The following is a 25,061-nucleotide window of genomic DNA, read 5'->3' on the forward strand; positions in this document are numbered from 1 at the left end:
AATGATGATATTCGATGAACTGGACGTGGCAGAGAAAAACTGGTATGAACTCGACTTGTTCTGTTTGTGTAAATATGTTTAACCTAGTGTACATGATTCAGCCCATTATGATTAAACTTGTTTGCAATGATAATTAGAGATTATAGTTTCTCATGCAATGCATAAGTAGCCGGGAGTGGATAATGATTTATCTTGGATATCAACATTGCGTTAAAATGATTGTGATGTAGTATGATGATATGGTATCCTCCTCTGAATGTTCGAGTGGCTTGACTTGGCACATGTTCATGCATGTAGTTGAATCAAAACCAACATAGCCTCTATGATATTTATGTTCATGGTGTTCATATCCTACTCATGCTAGTGTCCAATGTTACTTATGCATAATTCATGTTTATGACCGTTGTTGCTCTCTAGCTGGCCGCTTCTCAATCTAATTGCTAGCCTTCGCCTGTACTTAGTGGGAACTCTGCTTGTATATCAAAAACCCTGAACCCAAAGTTATTCCAGATGAGTCCACCATACCTACCTATATGCGGTATTACCCTGCCGTCCTAAGTAAATTTGCATGTGCCACCTCTAAAAACTTCTAAATAAATTTCCTTTTTGTGTGCCTGGATCGTTCATGGAACGACATGCGGTGGTCAGTATCTTCCATGCTAAGCGGTTTATTCTCAGGTCGAGTGTTTATTCACTCGCCATTGCACGAGAAAAGGGCGGTAATAGGGATGCCCAGTCCCAAATTGCAAACATGAAAAATAGTTAATCTCTTAAATAATCAAACAAAAACTCCCAATGGAGTTAAAACCTATACTTTTATCGCTTGGGAACCGCCACTAGCGTGCTTAGCATGGAAGATATTGATAAATGATGGCCATGAAGTAAATGAGAAGGGTGCATGTCTCAAAATATCATTTATCTCTGTTTTAAAAACTTGAGCTCTGGCACCTCTGCAAATCACTGCTTCCGTCTGCGAAGGGACTATCTATATACTTTTATGTTGTGTCATCACCTTCTAAAACAAGCGCTAGAACCTGAGAGCACAGCTGTCATGACTTATGCATTGTGTGTAGCTAATGTTGGGTGCATCATGACTGGATCTTTTCTACCATGAATTACAATGTTTAGTCGCTGCTTGAACTTTGGAGGTGCTCTGCATTTATGTTTTGCGGTCTCAGAAAGGGCTAGCGAGATGCCACTATTGCCACATTATATCATGGTTGTTTTGACAACTTGTTGCCATTTGAGATATCTTATTATTGCTCGCTAGCTGATTATGTCATTGATATGAGTCATTATAATCTTTAAGAGTTATTGTCGGCATGGTTAGTTATAATGTTGGCTGAAAACCTAGGTGTTCTTTAAGCATATTTAGGCAAACAAGAGCAAAAGAGTTCGTAAAAGTTTTTCTTTTTCACTTTTAGTTTATCAACTGAATTGCTTGAGGACAAGCAAAGGTTTAAGCTTGGGGGAGTTGATACGTCTCCAACGTATCTACTTTTCCTAACGCTTTCCCTCTTGTTTTGGACTCTAATTTGCATGATTTGAATGAAACTAACCCCGGACTGACGTAGTTTTCAGCAGAACTACCATGGTGTTGTTCTTGTGTAGAAAGAAAAGTTCTCGGAATGGAACGAAACTTCGCGAGGAATTTTTATATAATATATAAGAATTTCTAGAGCCAAGACCGACCGGAGAGGGGCCCCTGGGTGGGCATAACCCACCAGGGCGCTCCCCCCTCTCCTGGCGCACCCAGGTGGGTTGTCCCCACCTGGTGGCCCTGAAACCGATGCTATAAATCCTATTTTTCCAGGAAAAAACAGGGAGAAAGAATTATCGCGATCCACGAGACGGAGCCGCCGTCACCTCCTGTTCTTCATCGGGAGGCCAGATCTGGAGTCCGTTTGGGGCTCCGGGGAGGGGGATCTTCGTTCTACGTCATCACCAACCCTTCTCCATCGCCAATTCCATGATGCTCCCCACTGGGAGCGAGTAATTCATTCGTAGGCTCGCTGGTCGGTGAGGAGTTGGATGAGATTCATCATGTAATCGAGTTAGTTTTGTTTGGGCTTGATCCCTAGTATCCACTATGTTCTTAGATGGATGTTGCTATGACTTTACTATGCTTAATGCTTGTCACTTTGGGCTCGGGTGCCATGAACTCAGACCTGAACCGTTTATGTTATCATTATTATATCCATGTTTTAGATCCGATCTTGCAAGTTATAGTCACCTACTATGTGTTATGATCCAGCAACCCCAGAGTGACAATAACCGGGCCAACTCCCGGTGATGACCGTAGTTTGAGGAGTTCATGTATTCACTATGTGTTAATGCTTTGTTCCGGTTCTGTATTCAAAGGAGGCCTTAATATCCCTTAGTTTCCAATATGGACCCCGCTGCCACGGGAGGGTAGGACAAAAGATGTCATGCAAGTTCTTTCCATAAGCACGTATGACTATTTATGGAATACATGCCTACATTATATCGATGAACTGGAGCTAGTGTCGTATCGCCCTAGGTTATAACTGTCTCATGATGAATATCATCCAACAAGTCACTGATCCAATGCCTACGAATTTATCTTATATTGTTCTTTTTAAGTTACTACTGCTATCATCACTGTTACACTTGCTACAAAATTACTGCTATCACTATTATCGTTACCGTTGCTGCTATCACTATTATCAAAACTATCATACTACTTTACTACTTATCACATTGCTGCAGATGATTAATCTCTAGGTGTGGTTGAATTGACAACTCAGCTGCTAATACCTTCAAATATTCTTTGGCTCCCCTTGTGTCGAATCTATAAATTTGGGTTGAATACTCTACCCTCGAAAACTGTCGCGATCCCCTATACTTATGGGTTATCAGACGGCAGGGTAATACCGCATATAGGTAGGTATGGTGGACTCATCTGGAATAACTTGGGTTCAAAGTTTTTGATGTACAAGCAGAATTCCCACTTAGTACAGGCGAAGGCTAGCAAATAGATTGAGAAGCGGCCAGCTAGAGAGCAACAACAGTCATGAGCATGCATTATGCATAAGTAACATTGTACACTAGCATGAGTAGGATATGAACACCATGAACATAAATATCATAGAGGCTATGTTGGTTTTGATTCAACTACATGCATGAACATGTGCCAAGTCAAGCCACTCGAACATTCAGAGTAGGATACCATATCATCATACTACATCACAATCATTTTAACGCAATTTTGATATCCAAGATAAATCATTATCCACTCCCAGCTACTTATGCATGGCATGAGAAACTACAATCTCTAATTGTCATTGCAAACATGTTTAATCATAATGGGTTGAATCATGGACACTAGGTTAAACATATTTACAAAAACAGAACAAGTCGAGTTCATACCCGTTTCTCTCTGCCACGGCCAGTTCATCGAATATCGTCATTATTGCCTTCCACTTGCACGACCGAACGATGGGAAAATAACAATAGTGCAAGAGTGTCGTGGACTAAGCTGGAATCTGCAAACATTTTATTCAACAGGAGAAGACAAGGTAAATTAGGCTCTTTATTAGATCAACAATTATTCATATGAGAGCCACTCAACGTGTTCATCGTGGTCTTCTCCTTGGTACGACTCGAATAAAAAGAAAAGAAATTCAGAGAAACACACTGTAATATTTTTGGAGTTTTTGGTTTTCTTGAACAAGCAAATAAAAGAGATAAGCAAAAACGAGAAAAACTATTTATACGGGAAATCTCCCAACAAGCAAAAGAAGAACGAGGAAATCTTCTTGGGTTTTATTTTAAGTATTACAAGTAAGCATGCATAGAAATTAAACTAACTACAATTTTTTTTGGTGTTTCTAAGGTTTTTCAAACACACAAGAAGAAAGCGAGAAAATAAATTTAACATGGATAATACAATGGAAAAGTGTGGACACCGACAACTGGAATGAAATGTGTGAACATGAATGTAATGTTGGTGGAAAACACGTACTCCCCCAAGCTTAGGCTTTTGGCCTAACCTGGTAATCAGTCAGTAGTCTGGATAGTAGTCGGCGTGGTAGCTCACGGAGGCTCTTGGTGCGGATGCCTCGGCCTGCCGTGCTACCTCCACCACCGCGTTGTGAGCTCGGGCCTCACTCTCAAGAACAAATATCTTCCCTTGCTGTGATATTCAAAAAGAGCAGGCGCAGGCAAATATGTGTGCACAACAGATGTTTGGTTAAACAACAAGTTATAGGTGAAATTATGAATATTTCCTTTAAGGATCTTATGATTTTTCATAGCATCAAAGTCTAAATACTGTGTGGGTAGGATAGGGTCAAAGGGCAAAGGTGAAACACCCAGCCCTCGTGCTAAACGCGTGGCATAAATTCTACCATAGAAATAGCCACTATTAGCATTATGCTGCAGTCTACGTGCAATAATCGCTCCAAGATTATAACTCCTATCACCGGTGAGGGCGGTGCGTATGAGGCTCAAGTCTGGAGCACAAAGTTTACTACAATCTTGCTTGCCTACTATACATTTTCCATTAAATAAAGCAAAGTACTGAATTGCGGGAAAATGAATGCTCTTTATTCTACCTTGTGTCACTCCCCTCGTTTCACCGTAGCAAAGACTAGTCAGGAATGATTGGCACTCAGCCCTTGGCGGTTCGTCAAGCGAACCCCAAAATGGGAGTTTGCTGTGGTGAGCAAAACTCTCTAATGAGGTTGTAAATGGATTTTCATAAAGTTTAATTGACACCCTAGACTCACGGGGATGAAATTTAAATCCTTTGACAAATGATTTAGTGAGGGTGTGGTGTTGATCGCACTTATCTAAAATGTAGGGACCGAGACCGACATTGTGAACATATTGCTCAAATTCCTCCTTAATGCCCACACGCATCATATAGTCATCACAAGGCCATAAGCATGTTTTGGTGGCTGCATCTCGACTGGAACTTTCACTTGGTTCAACATAAGACCGGCGAGCAGAGTTGTCACTAGAAGATGCCCCCGAGGATCTCCTCCTCAAAGAACTCCTTCCAAATAGGTTCATCATGTTCGCGTACAATTTTCTGAAAATTTTTGGGTGACAAAAATTTATCAACAAAACTTTATACAATTGATAGCAACTACTCATAGGGATACATAGAGGCCATAGCAAGCATTCAAACTACTTAGAACTCTAAGAATTCAACATGCAAGCTCATCTACAACAACACAAAGAGTAGCTAATTATTCAAAATATAAACCACTAAAACAAAACTAATTGGACAAACGGTGGAGTCACATACCAAGCAACAGTCCCCCGAAATAGTTTCGGAAACGGAGCTTCGAGCAAAGAGATCGAAATCCCCGGGTTTGAGAGCAAGAACACGAGAGAGAGCAATGGAGAATTTTTTTCTGGAGGTAAGTGATGATGTGGTGTAAAGAGATAAGTGAGGGGGCACGTGGGGACCACAACCCACCTAGGCGCGCCTGGGGGTCCTGACGCGGCCAGGTGGGTTGTGCCCACCTGGTGCACCTCCCTCTGATATTATTTGCACCAGAAATTCTTAAATATTCAGAAAAAAATCGTCTTAATTTTTCAGAGCATTCTAGGAACTTTTATTTTTGGGTCATTTTGTATTACACGGGAAATTCAGGAAACAGACAAAACATGGCATTTTATTTTATTTAACTAATAAAAACAGAAAACAAAAGATAGGGACAAAAGGTAGTGCTTACTAAATTCATCAACTTCATAGCTCTAAAAAATGATCCATTAATAAGGTTGATCAAGTCTTATCAACAACCACTTTCGATTAGCATGAAACCGAAGAACCTTAGTAAATCACTAAGTTACCTCAACGGGGATGTGAATATCCCCAACAATAAGCATTTCATATTTCTTTTTGGCAGTAGGTAGATGTAGTTGAAAACTTCCAATAGTGATTGTCGGAGATTTTTCAATAACATTAATACCATTCACTTGGAATTGTTTCTTTGGAAAGTGCACCGTATGCTTATTACCATTGATATGAAAAGTTACCTTGCTTTTATTTCAATCAATAACAGCCCCTGCAGTATTAAAGAAGGGTCTACCAAGGATAATCGACATGATGTCGTCCTCGGGCATCTCAAGTATAACAAAGTCAGTCAAAATAGTAACATTAGCAACAACAACGGGCACATCCTCACAAATATCGATAGGTATGGCAGTTGATTTGTCAGCCATTTGCAAAGATATTTCAGTAGGTGTGAGTTTATTCAAGTCAAGTCTTTTATATAAAGAGAAAGGCATAACACTAACACCTACTCCTAAATCACACGAAGCAGTTTTCACATAGTTTCTATTGATGGAGCAAGGTAGAGTTGGTATTCCCGGATCTCCAAGTTTTTTAGGTACTCCATCCTTAAAAGTATAATTAGCAAGAATGGTGGAGATTTCAGCTTCCGCTATTTTTCTCTTATTAGTGATGATGTCTTTCATGTACTTTCCGTAAGGAGGCATTTTCAAGATATCAGTCAAGCGAGTACGCAAAAAGACTGGCCTCAACATTTCAGCAAAGCGTTCAAATTCTTCATCATCTTTCTTTTTAGTTGACTTGGGTGGAAAAGGCATAGTTTTTTCAACCCACGGTTCTCTTTCTTTACTGTGTTTCCTAGCAATAAAGTATCTTTTATCATAACGTGTATTCTTGGGTAGTGGGTTATCAAGATCAACTGGAGGTTCTATCTCAACATCATTATCTGGTTCTTTTTCATTGTTTGGTTGAGTATCTTCATGAACATCAGCATTATCTTTTTGATTATCAGAAGGTGAGTGTTCATTACCAGACTGAGTTTCAGCATCAGAGATGGAAATTTCATTATCATTATCACGAGGTTTTTCTATTTCAGGTTCACTAGAAGCATGCAAAGTCCTTTTCTTTTTGTTCTTCTTTTTAGAAGGACTAGGTGCAGTGGTGTTGTTCCTTTGTGTATCATGTTCAATTCTTTTTGGGTGTCCCTCAGGATAAAGTGATTCCCGAGTCATTTTACCTCCTCTAGTTGCAACTCTAACAGCAAAGTCATGTATATTGTTATTCATTTCATCAAGCAACTCTCTTTGAGATTTAGCAACTTGTTCTAACTGGGTTTGAACCATAGAAGCATGTTTCCAACACCTCTAACATCATTTGAGATTCTAAATAACAAGTCACTCAAGCGAGCAATCATATAAAAATTATATTTCTATTGTTTCATAACATTTGCATTGAAGTGATCTTGCCTTCAAATGTAGTTTTCAAACTCATAAAGGCATTGGCTAGGGTGCATATTGTGAGGATTGTCATTATCATTGAACTTCATTAGAGAATTTACCTCTACCACCTTGGGTGGTGATGGTGTATTAAGCCCATGTATTTCTTCAATAGGACGTAAATCTTTAACATCCTCAGCTTTAATACCTTTTTCCTTCATAGATTCCTTTGCCTCTTGCATATCTTCAGGACTGAGATATAATATACCCCTCTTCTTTGGAGTGGGTTTAACCGGTGGTTCAGGAAGAGTCCAATCATCGTAATTTTCCAATATGTTATTCAATAATTCTTCAGCTTGCCCAATAGTTCGTTCCCTGAAAACACAACCAGCACAACTATCTAGGAAGTCCCTAGAAGCATCAGTTAGTCCATTATAGAAGATATCAAGTATTTCATTTTTCTTAAGAGGATGATCAGGCAAAGCATTAAGTAACTGGCAAAGCCTCCCCCAAGCTTACGGGAGACTCTCTTCTTTAATTTGCACAAATTTAAATATTTCCTGTAAAGCAGCTTGTTTCTTGTCAGGAGGAAAATATTTTTCAGAGAAATAATAAATCATATCCTGGGGACTACGCACACAACCAGGAGCAAGAGTATTGTACCAAGATTTAGCATCACCCTTTAATGAGAATGGAAATAATTTAAGAATAAAATAATAGTGAGTTTCCTCATCATGAGTAAAAAGGGTGGCTATGTCATTCAACTTAGTTAGATGTGCCACAACAGTTTCAGTTTCATAACCATGGAAAGGATCAGATTCAACCAAAGTAATTAACTCTGGGTCGACAGAGAATTCATAATCCTTATCATCAATAAAGATAGGTGAGGTAGCAAACTTAGGATCATATTGCATCCTAGCATTCAGAGATTTTTCTTTATACTTGCATAATAATTTCTCTAGATCATCTCCATCCTTACAAGCAAGAATATCTCTAGTTGTCTCCTCATTCATAACATAACCTTCCGGTACCTTAGGCAATTCATATCTAGGAAGGCTAGTTCTAGCAGGTGTTTTAGGAGTTTTAGTTTCAAGCTCATCATCAGATTCAACAACATCATGTTGTATTACTCTAGCAATCTGTTCATCAAGAAATTCACCAAGTGGCACATCATCATCAAGCAAGGTACTAGCATCATCATAAGTATCATTCATAGTAGAAGTAGCATCATCAATAACTTGTGACATATCAGGATTAATAGCATGTGGTGGTGTTGCAAGTTTACTTATAACAGAAGGTGAATCTCAATCAGAACTGGATGGCCGTTCCTTACCTCCCCTTGTCAGAGGGATAAATCTTAGTCTTAGCATCCTTTAGATTCTTCATAGTGATAAATTGATAATAATCCCAAGTGACTCAACAAATATAGCTATGCTCCCCGGCGAGAGCGCCAGAAAAAGGTCTTGGTAACCCACAAGTATAGGGTGTCGCAACAGTTTTCGAGAGTAGAGTATTCAACCCAAATTTATAGATTCGACACAAGGGGGAGCCAAAGAATATTTGTAAGTATTAGCAGCTGAGTTGTCAATTCAACCCCACCTGGAGATTAATTATCTGCAGCAAGTGGTCAGTAGGAAAGTAATATGATAGTTTTGATAATAGTAGCAGCAACAATAGTAATGGTAGCAGTGATAGCAGTAGTTTTGTAGCAAGTGCAACAGTAACAATAGCAGTAGTAACTTAGCAAGAATAATATGGGATAAATTCGTAGGCATTGGATTAGTAATTTGTTGGATGATATTCATCATGTGATAGTCATAACCTAGGGCGATACGACACTAGCTCCAGTTCATAAATATAATGTAGGCATGTATTCCATAAATAGTCATACGTGCTTATGGAAAAAACTTGCATGACATCTTTTGTCCTACCCTCCGGTGGCAGCGGGGTCCATATTGAAAACTAAGGGATATTAAGGCCTCCTTTTAATAGAGAACCGGAACAAAGCATTAACACATGGTGAATACATGAACTCCTCAAACTACGATCATCACCGGGAGTGGTCCCGACTATTGTCACTCCGGGGTTGCCCGATAATAACACGTAGTAGGTGACTATAACTTAAAAGATCGGATCTAGAACATGGATATAATGGTGATAACATAAACGGTTCAGATCTGAAATCATGGCACCCGGGTCCAAAGTGACACGCATTAAGCATGGCAAAGTCATTGCAACATCAATCTCAGAATATAGTGGATACTAGGGATCAAGCCCTAACAAAACTAACTAGATTACATGATGAATCTCATCCAACTCCTCATCGATCAGCGAGCCTACGAAGGAATTACTCACTTCCGGTGGGGAGCATCATGGAATTGGCGATGGAGAAGGGTTGGTGATGACGAAGAACAAAGACCCCCCCCCCTCTCCGGAGCCCCAAACGGACTCCAGATCTGGCCTCGCAATGAAGAACAGGAGGTGACGGTGGCTCCGTCTCGTGGATCGCGATAATTCTTTCTCCCTTTTTTTCTGGAAAAATAGGATTTTATAGAGTCGGTTTTAGGGTCTGTGGGCCCACCAGTTGGGGACAACCCACCTGGGCACGCCTGGGGGGCAGGCGCGCCCTGGTGGGTTTGTGCCCAGCCAGGTGCCCCCCTTAGGTGACTCTTGGCTCCAGAAATTCTGTTTTATTGTATAAAAAATCCTCGCAAAGTTTCGTTCCATTTTGAGAACTTTTATTTCTGCACAAAAACGACACCATGGTAGTTCTGCTGAAAACTGTGTCAGTCTGGGGTTAGTTTCATTCAAATCATGCAAATTAGAGTCCAAAACAAGAGGAAAAGCTTTAGGAAAAGTAGATACGTTGGAGACGTATCAAGCCTCTAGTGAAACCTATGGCCCCCGGGTGTATTTTCCATCATATTAGTTTCCGATCTACTATTTTGCAATCTTTTATTTTTAGATATATAAACCAAAAAACCCCAAAAATATTTTTATCTTTTGTTTAGTTTTATTTATCTATCTCTATCAGATCTCACCTTTGCAAGTGACCGTGAAGGGATTGACAACCCTTTATCGCGCTGGGTGCAAGTGTTTGATTGTTTGTGCATGTATTGGTGATTTGTGCGTTCTTCTCCTACTGGACTGATACCTTGGTTCTCAACTGAGGGAAATACTTATCTCTACTTTGCTGCATCACCCTTTCCTCTTCAAGGGAAAAACCAACGCAAGCTCAAGAAGTAGCAATAATCCTTAATAACTGCCAATTTCTCCGATATAGTGTAGTTTGGAGAATTCAAAAAGATAATAGGACTATCATGTATGGGTGCAATAGCAACAATTTCATTCTTAACATAAGGAACTATAGCAAGTTCATCTCCATAAGCATAATTCCTATTGGCATCTTGGCCACAAGTATAGCAAGCATCAATTTCATCAAAAAGGGGTATTTCAAACGAATCAATGGGATCATAACAATTATCATAGCATTTCATCCTTCAGTAAGCACGAAGGGAAATTAAACAATGTATGAGTTGAAGAGTTACTCTCACTAGAAGGTGGGCACGGGTAGCTAATCCGCTCTTCCTCCTTTTGTTCTTCGCTCTCCTCATCATCTTTTTCATCCAATGAGCTCACAGTTTCATCAATTCCTTCTTCAATAGACTCCTGCAAAATATTAGTCTCTTCTTGGACAGTCGAGACTTTCTCAATAAATTCATCAATATTGGAATTGTATTTATAATTATCATAACAATATTTAAGGATAGCAAAATTTTCAGGTTTATAAACTGAATCATCAAAATCTTCAAACTTTTCAAACAAAGATTCAATTTCAAAGCACCCTTAAAAGCAACAAACTCTTCTATTCATTCCACATCATAATAATCATATCTACCATTAGCATAAGAAGCCAAGGTTTCATTATCATTAAATTTGCGTGAAAAGGGAAGTTGTGGAGCATTCATCCTAGAGCAACAAGTATAATCATATCTTAAGCATAGCTCCCGAGCATACCAATGCAACATATGAATTTGATCCCATAAAATTTTTCCTTTTTGAGTCAAGCGACAATCCCTAAAGTATTCACGTTGATCTAACATGTCTCCCATTATCAAGTTGAATGGAGTTTTCTCAGGATTATCAAAGTAGTGTTTAATATTTTTCACATAACAAGCATCGAGGGTTTTAGGAGGTTCCCCATCTCCATGAGTAGCAGGTACAACTATTTTTTTGGTATTTCATGTTCCATATCCATAACTAAAGATAGAGAACAACTTAGAACAGAAAATAAAAACTACTTAGTGATAAAGCAAACAAGCACACACGAGAATATTCACCCCACGCTATTGCTCCCCGGCAACGGCGCCAGAAAAAGGTCTTGATAACCCATAAGTATAGGGGATCGTTTGTAGCCTTCTTCGATAAATAAGAGTGTCGAACCCAACGACGAGATAAAGGTAGAACAAATATTCCCTCAAGTCCTATCGACCACCGATACAACTCTACGCACACTTGACGTTTGCTTTACCGAAAACAAGTATGAAACTATTTTGCAAGAATAAAACTATGAGTACTTTGCGAGAATAAAAACTACAAATAAATTTCAAGGTAATAAAAGTGGATAGCTTTTGTCAACAAGAAAGTCATTTGTCCCTAGGCAATCGTTAATAAGACCGGTAATCATTCTTGCAATTTTACATGAAGGAGAGTCATGAGCTAACATACTTTCTCTGCTTGGATCATATTCACTTATGATTGGACCCCTAGCAAGCATCTGCAACTACTAAAGATCATTAAGGTCATGAAACCCAACCATAGCATTAAGTATCAAGTCCTCTTTACTCCCATACGCCATAACCCACTTATCCGTGTTTAGGCTGTTGTCACCCCCGCAAGACCCACAATAAGCAAACCATGAACATATTGCAACACCCTACAGTGGGGGCCCTCTGTTTGCGCGACACCGAGGGCACCATAGGATAGCACCATAAATAAAATATAGAATCATACCAACCAAGATCATGATTAACCCATAGGACAAAACGGATCTACTCAAACAACATAGGATAACCATAGATCATTGGGAAATAATATATGGAGTTGAGCACCATGTTTAAGTAGAGATTATAGTGGGGAGAAGGGAGGTTACACCGCTGCATAGAGGGGGAGAAAGTTGGTGTTGACGGTAGCAAGATTGTTGATGTAGTTCGCCGTCACGATCCTTGCCCCGGCGGCACTCCGGCACCACCGGGAGAGAGGGGGAGAGTGCCTCCTCCTTCTTCTTCTACCTTGGCCTCCCCCTAGATGGGAGGAGAGCTCCCCCTCTGGTCCATGGCCTCCATGGCGGTGGAGGGGCGGGAGCCCCTCCAAGATTGGATCTCCCTCTCTGTTCTCTACTGTTTCGCGTTCCCCAGATCTGGCCCTTCACCGTTTCTTAAATTCCCGGAGATCCGTAACTCCGATTGCAAGGCACGTATTGTATTGTTGCCATCGAGGATAAAAATATGGGGTTTACATCATATTGCTTGAGTTTATTCCTCTACATCATGTCATCTTACTTAATGCGTTACTCTGTTCTTCATGAACTTAATACTCTAGATGCAGGCAGGAGTCGGTCGATGTGTGGAGTAATAGTAGTAGATACAGAATCATTTCGGTCTACTTGACACGGACGTGATGCCTATATTTCATAATCATTGCCTTGGATATCGTCCTAACTATGCGCTTTTCTATCAATTGCTCGACAGTAATTTGTTCACCCACCGTATTATTTGCTATCTTGATAGAAGCCTCTAGTGAAACCTATGGCCCCCGGGTCTATTTTCCATCATATAAGTTTCTGATCTACTATTTTGCAATCTTTTACTTTCCGATCTATAAACCAAAAATACCAAAACCATGTACTTTACCTTTGTTTGGTTTCATCTATCTCTATCAGATCTCACTTTTGCACGTAACCGTGAAGGGATTGACAACCCCTTTATCGTGTTGGGTGCAAGTTGTTTGATTGTTTATGCAGGTATTGGTGATTTGTGTGTTGTCTCCTACTGGATGGATACCTTGGTTCTCAAACTAAGGGAAATACTTATCTCTACTTTGCTGCATCACCCTTTCCTCTTCAAGGGAAAAACCAACGCAAGCTCGAGAAGTAGCAGGAAGAATTTCTGGCGCCTTTGCCGGGGAGATCTATGCCAAGTCGAGACATACCAAGTACCCATCATAAACCCTCATCTCTTGCATTACATTATTCGCCATTTGCCTCTCGTTTCCCTCTCCCCCCACTTCTAAAACGATTTTCAAAAAGATTCTCCCTTTTCCTCGCCCCTCTTCTGTTCGTCTTCTTCATTTGCTTTTCATGTGCCTGTGTGTTGGTGTGTCTGCTTGCCTTTATGGCTCAACCAAAGAACGTTGATCCTCACGTTAGGAGGTTGGAAGAAACTGAAAATAATATTAGGAGCTTCATGTCTTTAGAATTTGAGCATAATAGTTTCTTTAGAAATGAGCTTAAGGAGCAAAAAAGTTTTATGGAGTACATGAATAAAGAGCTTGATGATATGTCTAAAGAATTATATGGTTTGAAATCTCAGTTTGCTCATCTTGAAAATTTAGTAGGCCAGATTTCTGATAAACAAGCTACCTTAGTAAATAAGATGGCCGCTAAACAGGAGGCTTTAAATAATGATGAAGATCTTAAAGTGATTGATGTGATTCCTCTTGAATCTTTGTTTTCCAATATAATCTTGATGGGACTGGAGATGAGTCAACTTTAGTTAAAAGGCGTCCCAATGATTCAGAGTTTTTAGATCTTGATGATATGATGCAATCTTTTGAAGATAAGCTTGAATTGGAAGTTTATATCCCTAGAAAACTTTATGATGAGTGGGAACCTACTATTAAGATTAAGATTAAAGATTATGAGTGCCATGCTTTGTGTGATTTGGGTGCTAGCGTTTCCACGATTCCAAAAACTTTATGTGATGTGTTAGGTTTCAATGAATTTGATGATTGTTCTTTAAATTTGCATCTTGCGGATTCCACTACTAAGAAACCTATGGGAAGGATTAATGATGTTCTTATTGTTGCAACTAGGAATTATGTGCCCATAAATTTCATTATTATTGGTACAGATTGCAATCCTACATGTCCTGTTATTCTTGGTAGACCTTTACTTAGAACGATTGGTGCAATTATTGATATGAAAGAAGGAAACATTAGATTTCAATTTCCGTTAAGGAAGGGCATGGAACACTTTCCAAGAAAGAAAATTAAATTGCCATATGAATCTATTATGAGAGCTACTTATGGATTGCATATCAAAGATGACAATATCTATATCTATTTGTGTTTTATGCCAAGCTAAGGGCGTTAAACAATAGCGCTTGTTGGGAGGCAACCCAATTTTATTTTTGTTCTTTGCTTTTTGATTCGGTTTTGCAATAAATAATTCATATAGCCTCTGGTTAGATGTGGTTTTGTGTTTTAATTAGTGTTTGTGCCAAGTAAGACCTTTGGGATGGCTTACAGTGATAGTTGATTTGATCTTGCTGAAAAACAGAAATTTTTGCGCTCAGGAAAACAATTCTCATTTTTAACAGAAGAGTGATAAAATACTGATTGTTTTTGCAGAAGATTAATAAACAGATTGCTAAGGTTGTCCTAATTTTTCAGAATTTTTGGAATTACAGAAGTATTCGAGAGTTACAGATTACTACAGACTGTTCTGTTTTTGACAGATTCTGTTTTCTATGTGTTGTTTGCTTATTTTGATGAATCTATGGGTAGTGTCGGGGGGTGGGGGTGGGGTATGAACCATGGAAAAGTTGGAATACAATAGATATTACACCAATATAAATAAAGAATGAGTTCACAACAGTACCAAAAGTGGTGATTTATTTTCTTATACTAACGGTGCTTATGGGATTTTCTGTTGAGTTTTGTGTTGTGAAGTTTTCAAGTTTTGGGTAAGGATTTGATGGACTATGGAATAAGGAGTGGCAAGAGCCTAAGCTTGGGGATTCCCAAAGCACCCCAAGGTAATATTCAAGGACAACCAAGAGCCTAAGCTTGGGGATGCCCCGGAAGCCATCCCCTCTTTCGTCTTCGTCTATCGATAACTTTACTTGAGGCTATATTTTTATTCACCACATGATATGTGGTTTGCTTGGAGTGTCTTGTATGATATGAGTCTTTGCTTTTTAGTTTGCCAAAATCATCCTTGTTTTGCACACCTTTTGAGAGGGACACGCATGAATCGTGATTTTTATTAGAATACTCTATGTGCTTCACTTATATCTTTTGAGCTAGGCAATTTTGCTCTAGTGCTTCACTTATATCTTTTTAGAGCATGGCGGTGGTTTTATTTTATAGAAATTTTTGAACTCTCATGCTTCACTTATATTATTTTGAGAGTCTTTAAACAGCATGGTAATTTGCTTTGGTTTTAAATTTAGTCCTAATATGATAGGCATCCAAGAGGGATATAATAAAAACTTTCATATAAAGTGCATTGAATACTATGAGTAGAGTTATTCCTTATGATTGTTTTGAGATATTAAGATGGTGATATTAGAGTCATGCTAGTGAGTAGTTGTGAATTTGAGAAATACTTGTGTTAAGGTTTGTGATTCCCGTAGCATGCACGTATGGTGAACCGTTATGTAACGAACTTGGAGCATGAGGTATTTTTTATTGTCTTCCTTATGAGTGGCGGTCGGGGACGAGCGATGGTCTTTTCCTACCAATCTATCCCCCTAGGAGCATGCACGTAGTACTTCGTTTCAATAACTAATAGATTTTTGCAATAAGTATGTGAGTTCTTTATGACTAATGATGAGTCCATGGATTATACGCACTCTCACCCTTCCACCATTGCTAGCCTCTCTAGTACCGCGCAACTTTCACCGGTACCATACACCCACCATATACCTTCCTCAAAACAGCCACCATACCTATCTATTATGGTATTTCCATAGCCATTCCAAGATATATTGCCATGCAACTTTCCACCGTTCTGTTTATTATGACACGTTCCATCATTGTCATATTGCTTTGCATGATCATGTAGTTGACATCGTATTTGTGGCAAGGCCACCATTCATAATCCTTTCATACATGTCACTCTTGAGTCATTGCACATCCCGGTACACCGCTGGAGGCATTCATATAGAGTCATATTTTGTTCTAAGTATCGAGTTGTAATTCTTGATTGTAAGTAAATAAAAGTGTGATGTTCTTCATTATTAGAGCATTGTACCATGTGATGAGAAAAAACGGGGGGGAGCCCAAAGAAGCCAAACCAAAATAAAAAAATGAGAGAAAAAGAGAGAAAGGGGCAATGTTACTATCCTTTTTTTTCCACACTTGTGCTTCTAAGTAGCACCATGATCTTCATGATAGAGAGTCTCCTATGTTGTCACTTTCATATACTAGTGGGAATTTGTCATTATAGAAGTGGGCTTGTATATTCCAACGATGGGCTTCCACAAATTGCCCTAGGTCTTCATGAGCAAGCAAGTTGGATGCATACCCACTTAGTTTTCTTTTGAGCTTTCATAAACTTATAGCTCTAGTGCATCCGTTGCATGGCAATCCCTACTCACTCACAGTGATATCTATTGATGGGCATCTCCATAGCCCGTTGATACGCCTAGTTGATGTGGGAGTATCTCCTTCTTTTTGTCTTCTCCACAACCACCTTATTCCATTCCACCTATAGTGTTATGTCCATGGCTCATGCTCATGTATTGCGTGAAAGTTGAAAAGGTTTGAGAACATCAAAAGAATGAAACAATTGCTTGGCTTGTCATCGGGGTTGTGCATGATTTGAATATTTTGTGTGATGAAGATGGAGCATAGCCAGACTATATGATTTTGTAGGGATAAGCTTTCTTTGGCCATGTTGTTTTGAGAAGACATAATTGCCTTGTTAGTATGCTTGAAGTATTATTGTTTTTATCTCAATATTAAACTTCTCTTTTGAATCTTATGGATCTGAACATTCATGCCACAATAAAGAAAAATTGCATGGATAAATATGTTAGGTAACATTCCACATCAAAAATTCTGTTTTCATCATTTACTACTTGAGAACGAGTAGGAATTAAGCTTGCGGATGCTTGATACGTCTCCAACGTATCTATAATTTTTTATTGTTCCATGCTATTATGTTATCTGTTTTGGATGTTTTATATGCATTAATATGCTATTTTATATTATTAATGGGACTAACCTATTAACCTAGAGGCGAGTGCCAGTTTCAGTTTTTTCCTTGTTTTTGAGTTTCGCACAAAAGGAATACCAAACAGAGTCCAAATGGAATAAAACCTTCGCAATGATTTTTCTTGGACCAGAAGACACCCCAGAGACTTGGAGATCAAGTCGGAAGAGCCACGAGGCGGCCACAAGGGGGGAGGGCGCGCCCCTACCTTGTGGGACCCCCGTGACTCCCCTGACCTAATTCCTTCGCCTATATATTCACATATATTCCCAAACCACCAGAAGTATCCACGAAAACACTTCTCCACCGCCGCAACCTTCTGTACCCGTGATATCCCATCTAGGGGCCTTTTTCGGCATCCTGTCGGAGGGGGATTCGGTCACGGAAGGCTTCTACATCAACTTTATTGCCCTTCCGATGAAGCGTGAGTAGTTTACCACAGACCTGCGGGTCCATAGCTAGTAGCTAGATGGCTTCTTCTCCCTCTTTGATTCTCAATACCATGTTCTCCTCGATGTTCTTGCAGTTCTATCTGATGTAATCTTCTTTTGCGGTGTGTTTGTCGAGATCCGATTTATTGTGGATTTATGATCAGCTTATCTATGAATATTATTTGAATCTTCTCTGAATTCTTTTATGCATGATTTGGTATCTTTGTAATTCTCTTCGAATTATCGGTTTGGTTTGGCCAACTAGATTGGTTTTTCTTGGAATGGGAGAAGTGCTTTGCTTTGGGTTCAATCTTGCGGTGTCCTTTCCCAGTGACAGTAGGGGCAGCAAGGCACGTATTGTATTGTTGCCATCGAGGATAAAAATATGGGGTTTACATCATATTGCTTCAGTTTATTCCTCTACATCATGTCATCTTACTTGATGTGTTACTATGTTCTTCATGAACTTGATACTCTAGATGCAGGCAGGAGTCGGTCGATGTGTGGAGTAATAGTAGTAGATGCACAATCGTTTCGGTCTACTTGACACGGACGTGATGCCTATATTTCATAATCATTGCCTTGTATATCGTCATAACTTTGTGCTTTTCTATCAATTGCTCGACAGTAATTTGTCCACCTACCGAATTATTTGCTATCTTGAGTGAAGCCTCTAGTGAAAGCTATGACCCCCGGGTCTATTTTCCATCATATAAGCTTCCGATCTACTATTTTGCAATCTTTTACTTTCCGATCTATAAACCAAAAATACCAAAAATATTTACTTTACCTTTTGTTTGGTTTCATCTATCTCTATCAGATCTCACTTTTGCAAGTAACCGTGAAGGGATTGACAACCCCTTTATCGCGTTGGGTGCAAGTTGTGTAATTATTTGTGCAGGTATTGGTGATTTGTGTGTTGTCTCTTCCTAGATTGATACCTTTGTTCTCAAACTGAGGGAAATACTTATCCCTACTTTGCTGCATCACCCTTTCTTCTTCAAGGGAACAACCAACGCAAGCTCAAGAAGTAGCAATACATAAACAAATACCATGTCCCTAGTAAGCAACCACTAGACTAGCTCGTTGATCAAGAGATGGTTAAGGTTTCCTAACCATAGACATGTGTTGTCACTTGATAACGGGGTCACATCATTAGGAGAATGATGTGATTGACAAGACCCATCCGTTAGCTTAGCATATGATCATTCAGTTTATTGCTACTGCTTTCTTAATGTCAAATACATATTCCTTCGACCATGAGATCATGCAACTCCCGGATGCCGGAGGAATACCTTGTGTGCTATCAAACATCACAACGTAATTGGGTGATCATAAAGATGCTCTGCAGGTATCTCCGAAGGTGTTTGTTCAGTTGGCATGGATCAAGATTGGGATTTGTCACTCCGTGTATCGGAGAGGTATCTCTCGGCCCTCTCGGTAATACAGCATCACAAGAAGCTTGCAAGCAAAGTGACTAAGGATGAACAAGTAAAGAGACTTACCGGTAACAAGATTGAACTCGGTATGAAGATAACGGCGATTGAATCTCGGGCAAGTAGCATACCGACGGACAAAGGAAACTACGTATGTTGTCATAAAGGTTCGACCGATAAAGTCTTTGTAGAATATGTAGGAACCAATATGGGTATCCAGGTCCCGCTATTGGTTACTGACCGGAGAAGGTCTCGGTCATGTCTACATCATTCTCTAACCCGCAGGGTCCGCATGCTTAATGTTCGTTGACGAGATAGTATTATATGAGTTATGTATGTTGGTGACCGAATGTTGTTCGGAGTCCCGGATGAGATCACGGACATGACGAGGAGCTCCAGAATGGCCCGGAGGTAAAGATTAATATATGGGATAACAGTGTTTGGTCTCCGGAAGTGTTCCGAAATTCACCGAAAGGGGTTTCAGATGTTTCCCGAAATGTTCTGGTGCGAGAACACTTTATTTGGGCTAAGGAGTAAAGCCCACGAGGCTTTAGGAAGGTGCAAAAGGAAGTTTTGCGGAGGCCAGGGGCCAGACGCCAGGGACACTAGCGTCTGGGGCTAGACGCCAAGAACCCTAGCGTCTAGGTCCTGGAGTGCGAGAAGGACTCTTGCCTTGCGGTCTAAACCGACTTTGAGGAGGCTCTTTCTCCAAGAAATGACCCCAGGGCTCAACATATAAATAGAGGGGTAGGGCTAGCACCCGAAACACATAAAGATTCACCAAGCCGTGTGCCGGCAACCCCGTCCCCTCTAGTTTATCCTCCGTCTAGTTCCTGTTGTGCTTGGCGAAGCCCTGCGGAGATTGTTCTTCACCACCACCGTCACCACACCGTCGTGCTGCCGGAACTCATCTACTACTTCGCCCCTCTTGCTAGATCGAGAAGGCGAGGACATCATCGAGCTGGACGTGCGCTGAACGCGGAGGTGCCGTACGGTTGGGTACTTGATCCGGACGGATCATGAAGGTGTACGACTACGTCAACCGCATTGATAAACGCTTCCGCTTAGCGATCTTCTAGGGTATGAAGATGTTCTCCCCCTCTCGTAGCTATGCATCTCCATGGATAGATCTTGCGTGTGCGTAGAAATTTTTTGTTTTCCATGCAACGTTCCCCAACATTTATGACTATGTGATGTTGTTTACGAGAATGTGATGTTATTTACTAAATGTGTTGTTGTTGTTGTTCATAAGTATATGTTTCTGCTATAATGTGTTGTTGTTTATAAATCATGATTATATGTTGTTATTTATGACTGAGTTGCTTATTGATGCTTTGTAAACATGGGTAACTTTACCCGCGGGTACCTGTCTACCCTGTCGGGTAACGGGTATGGGAAAAAATTGTACCCTTTAATGGGTATGGATAAGGATGATGGAATAAGCTCAGGAGGGACGAGTAAGGGTTTGGGGTGGCTCCACCCGTACCCAAACCCTGTGGGTGCCATCCCTAATAAAAAGAGAAGACAACTTTTCCCAAGGCATCCTCCTTGCATACGAAATAATCATCGTACGCAACCATCCTCTCCCGAATACGATTGAACACATGTCTAGCCATCCGGAAGTGGCACCGAAATAGTTGTGTTTGAAGAGTGGGGAAGAAGACTCAAAGTAGTCCTCCCAGGGTAGGCAATGGCCGCTCTCCCTGTTGCGATTCAGCACCGGAGGAAGCCCCGAGATCAAGCCCTTAGTGCTGCTTGGGGAAGTTTTTGGGTGCGGGCGGCGGCCTAGGCAGCGTACAATCGGTCGGAATTGGGCGACGACGGCAACGGCGGGGTGGCCAAGTGTGTTGGTTGTTGATGGGAGGGGGAATGTCCAATGTGCCCCCTACTGGCAGGCCATGGGGAGGACAAAGGCGGGCATCGTGCATGTCCGCACCGACGCAAACCAAACCCAAATTTGAGTCTGAAATGGGTCGCGCGCGAGCAAAAGGCAGACGTTCGCCCGTTAGCATCGGTGCGTTGGGCCGCGGTTCGTGTCCGTTTCAACAAAAATAAACGCGCGCAGACAGAATGCGTCGGCGCGTTGGAGTTGCCCTTACTTCCTCCATCCCATAATATAGTGCATATTGATTTACGTGAAAGTCAACCTCACAAGTTTTGACCAACAATATTGAGAAAATTATCTATATCTACAATACCAAATATATATCGTTTGAATATATATTTTATGATGAATATAATGGTTTTGTTTTGGTATTCTAGATGTTGAGTATATTTTTTCTATATAATATTGTTTGTCAAATTTTATGAATACAGATAGTATTTTGTGATGTTTAAGAAATGAAGGCTAATTATCTGCGAACCAGTAGGATGGTTAGAGGGATAGTGGTATCCCCACCCACCAGGTTTTTAAGTCCTGATGCTCGTATTATTCCTAGATTTATTTTAACATTTCTGACGATACGTTTTCTGTGGGATTCAAAAAAAAGTTAGTAAAAAAACACTGACAAGTACTCCCTCGGTTCCATAAATAACTTGTCGTCGTACTTCATATTAGTTTAAAAGGTTGAATTAAGACAACGACAAAAACTATGGAAAGAGGGAACATATATTACCAAACGATTAGTAGTCGCTATCGATGGATCGCCAATCAAAACTCTATCTCTCTAGCACGTACTTGCCGCATACGTGGAAAACATTGTCGCGCTCAACTAAGGATTAATTGCCCATCGATCATATTCAGACGCGTCGCGTGGATAAGTCATTGAACACGGCGATGGGCTAGTACGTGTTCACATCAATAAACACAGGTACAATTTCTTATGTTCGATCCCCGCCGGCCCTAGCTTAGTTTATCCGTCGTTGTGATCTCATCGATCGGCATGGCTGGCTATTGTGCAAGGTGAGCAATGCAATAACATGCATGCTCGAAATTTTAGAAATATAATAACCGATCGAGAGAGAAATTTAATTTACTTCCTCAAGACAATGAAAGGTACGCGATTTTTCTCGCTGCACTGTAGGAGTCTACTCCTCAGAATCAACAAGATGGAAGCTAGTATTCACACCGGATGTGCGTGCGTCATGCTCATGACGAGAGACGTCTGTGAAACTCGGCGAGTCATGCGTGCGGCGTGCCTGACCGGCCATGTAAAGTCATCAACACGGAAGACGATGCGCATGCCATGTCACGCACACAGGCATGCATATGCCGATGCGCCCATGAAACACACGAGCAAACACGAATGCAAAAACAAAACGAGAGACACTACACGCAGTCACGCACGGTGGGTCGGTGGCATGCGTAGCAACCTCTTCGGCCTCGGCTGTTGGTACACGGACAAACGGTTTTTCCCATTTAGTAAAAAATTCACTCGAGCATCACAGCCTAGCTAGAGAGGACGGTCAAGGTCAATGGAAATGGCAGGGGAGGGGAGGAATGATGAGCAAGCTATCCCCCACATGGCCCAGCTAAACCCCACCCCTCCTCTCAATTAACTATCCCATCACCTCTCTTAGTCAAATTACAGCATATATAAACTGCACGCGGCGTATCACCATCCCACACGCGACAATATACCAACAGCACACTCGCATAGTCGCATTGCACGCAATCAATCCCAATCCCGGCTCGCCTGCACACCACCGGGCACCGGAGCCAAGCTTTATACACCCCGCCAGCGTACACGCCGACGTAGCCTCGCAGAGCTAAGCTGAACTATATATCCTAGCTAGCGTACCGGCGATGTCGTCGACGGGGGCGCGCAGGGGCGGCGGCAGCGGCGGCGGGCACTTCCCGGTGGGCCGGCGCCGCCACGTGGCGGTGGTCGACACCGGGTGCAGCTGCCGCCCGCGCCGCCCCAGGATGCTGCTCAGCCTGCCGTCCTTCCTCAAGCCTTCCTCCGCGAGCAAGACACCGGCGGCGCCGGCGAGGAGCACCAGCTCGTCCAGCCTCTTCCCGTCGTCCTCCTCCACCGCCTCCTTCTCCACCAGCTACGCCTCCTCCAACTGCTCCAACTACTACTCCTCCTACCATGGCTTCGGCGCCGCTCCCAAGCTGCATCAGCAGCAAGAGCACCTTCCCTCCGCCAAGGAGGCGCCGGCTGCGACGCCGGCCTCGCCGGTCAGGAGGCAGCCGGCGAGCATGAAGAAGAAGCAGAAGAAGAGGTACTACGTGGAGAACAAAGCAGCTATGGCGGAAGCGGGGCCGGAGGAGGACGTGGGGCTGGCAGTGGAGAAGGACTCGTCGGACCCGCGCGCCGACTTCCGGGAGAGCATGGTGCAGATGGTGGTGGAGACGGGGCTGTGCAGCTGGGACGACCTCCGCAGCATGCTCCGCCGCCTGCTCGCCCTCAACTCGCCGCGCCACCACGCCGCCATCCTCACCGCCTTCGCCGAGCTCTGCGCCCAGCTCGCCTCGCCGCCCCCGCCGGCGACATCGTCGTACCACTACCAGCTCTAGCTAGCAAGCAAGCAAGCTAGCCAGCCAGCTGAGGTCTCGAGATCCTGGTACCACCCGGCGTGCCAGCGCCGGCGTCACGCATTCCCGGCCAGGCTGCCGGGTGGTGATAGGATCTCGTAGAAGAAACAAAGGTCCCTAGTACCGCTAGTACGAGCACTAGGACAAAAGCTCATTAAAAAATGTAGCAGTACCAGGTGTTTGATTTCTGGAGTCTGTTCTTGTTGGTGGGTAATTAGTTTCTTAAATGTTTAGTTTGCTTTGCAAGTTATTTTGGTGCTACTATTATTAGTGCTTAGTACGTATTGCGAGGAGTTTGTGCTAGTGTGTGCCTAGTTAGTGCATGGCCTTTGGTTTTGTGTGAAGGTCCATGCATGGACAGTGCCACTAGAATAATTGGTAGGGTTTGCTAATTACGGAGTGAGTAACTAAGCTATGTACGTAGGAGTATGTCAAAGTCCGAGTGTAGTGTTCAGTGTTGTATGAAGCCTTGTAACTTTGCTTGTGAATGAGACTGTTCTAGCTTACAGTGAATTTTTTTTTGGGTAAGTTAATTTTCTAGACCATTAGATTAAGATCGAACGCCGTCCTTTTTTCTTCTTCCTCCAGCTTTCTTCCTCCAACCATTCCTCCTCCCATAATATCGACTTAATCTCTACTTCTCTACTACTTAAAAAGAATATAAAGTTATCATTTCACCTTTCTTCCCACCATCCCTTCGTCCAACCTTTCATGTATATCATAATCAATCACCATAATTTATTTACCTTCTGAACCAATTCCACTTTAATTTACTTACCAAACTTTTAATCAAAATATAAGGTAATTCACAGACAGAATTTGATGAACATTTACTTACACAATCGCATTAATATTGACAGGTAAATCACAAACTAACGTATTAGAATATTTATATCCCGTTGCAACGCACGGGCATGGGCATTGTTCTAGTCAAATTGTAAATTCAGTTAACATTACCGGTCATCTCTGAAACAGAAGCACTGCATATGATCTTTTCAGGTTCTTTCTGGCTTAATTTTTTACACAAGGGTGATTATCTCCTCAACAAAAACAGGGTCCAGGTTACCAAACTTGGTACTGTGGCAGGGAAGTAGTAGAAGTAGATCACACCAGGGCGCATCTGGACACACACACACCTGGGTGTGCATCTGAGCTAGATCGAGTTGCTGGGAAACGGAAAGAACAAGCGTACAGGTCATGCAGATCTCATGACCACCAGAGGCTCCCCATACATACCTAGCTTTCTGTGTGTGTGCGCGCGCGCGGGGGGGCTCGCAAGTTGCTTCTGTTCA

General features: G+C 41.6%; 1 protein-coding gene across 1 annotated transcript; it reads left to right on the forward strand.

Moving 5' to 3' along the window:
• The first annotated feature begins 22,830 nt into the window (after positions 1–22,830).
• Positions 22,831–24,297, forward strand: LOC123099716 (transcription repressor OFP8). Its single transcript, XM_044521821.1, has one exon. The coding sequence runs from the start codon at positions 23,035–23,037 to the stop codon at positions 23,749–23,751; it is 717 nt and encodes a 238-aa protein (XP_044377756.1). The 5' UTR covers positions 22,831–23,034; the 3' UTR covers positions 23,752–24,297.
• Positions 24,298–25,061: the final 764 nt, after the last annotated feature.

This window comes from Triticum aestivum, chromosome 4D (assembly GCF_018294505.1).
Source record: "Triticum aestivum cultivar Chinese Spring chromosome 4D, IWGSC CS RefSeq v2.1, whole genome shotgun sequence".
NCBI lineage: Eukaryota > Viridiplantae > Streptophyta > Magnoliopsida > Poales > Poaceae > Triticum > Triticum aestivum.

Coding starts and splice junctions, on each gene's coding strand:
- LOC123099716 (XM_044521821.1), top strand. CDS start 23,035: ATGTCGTCGACGGGGGCGCGCAGGGGCGGCGGCAGCGGCGGCGGGCAC.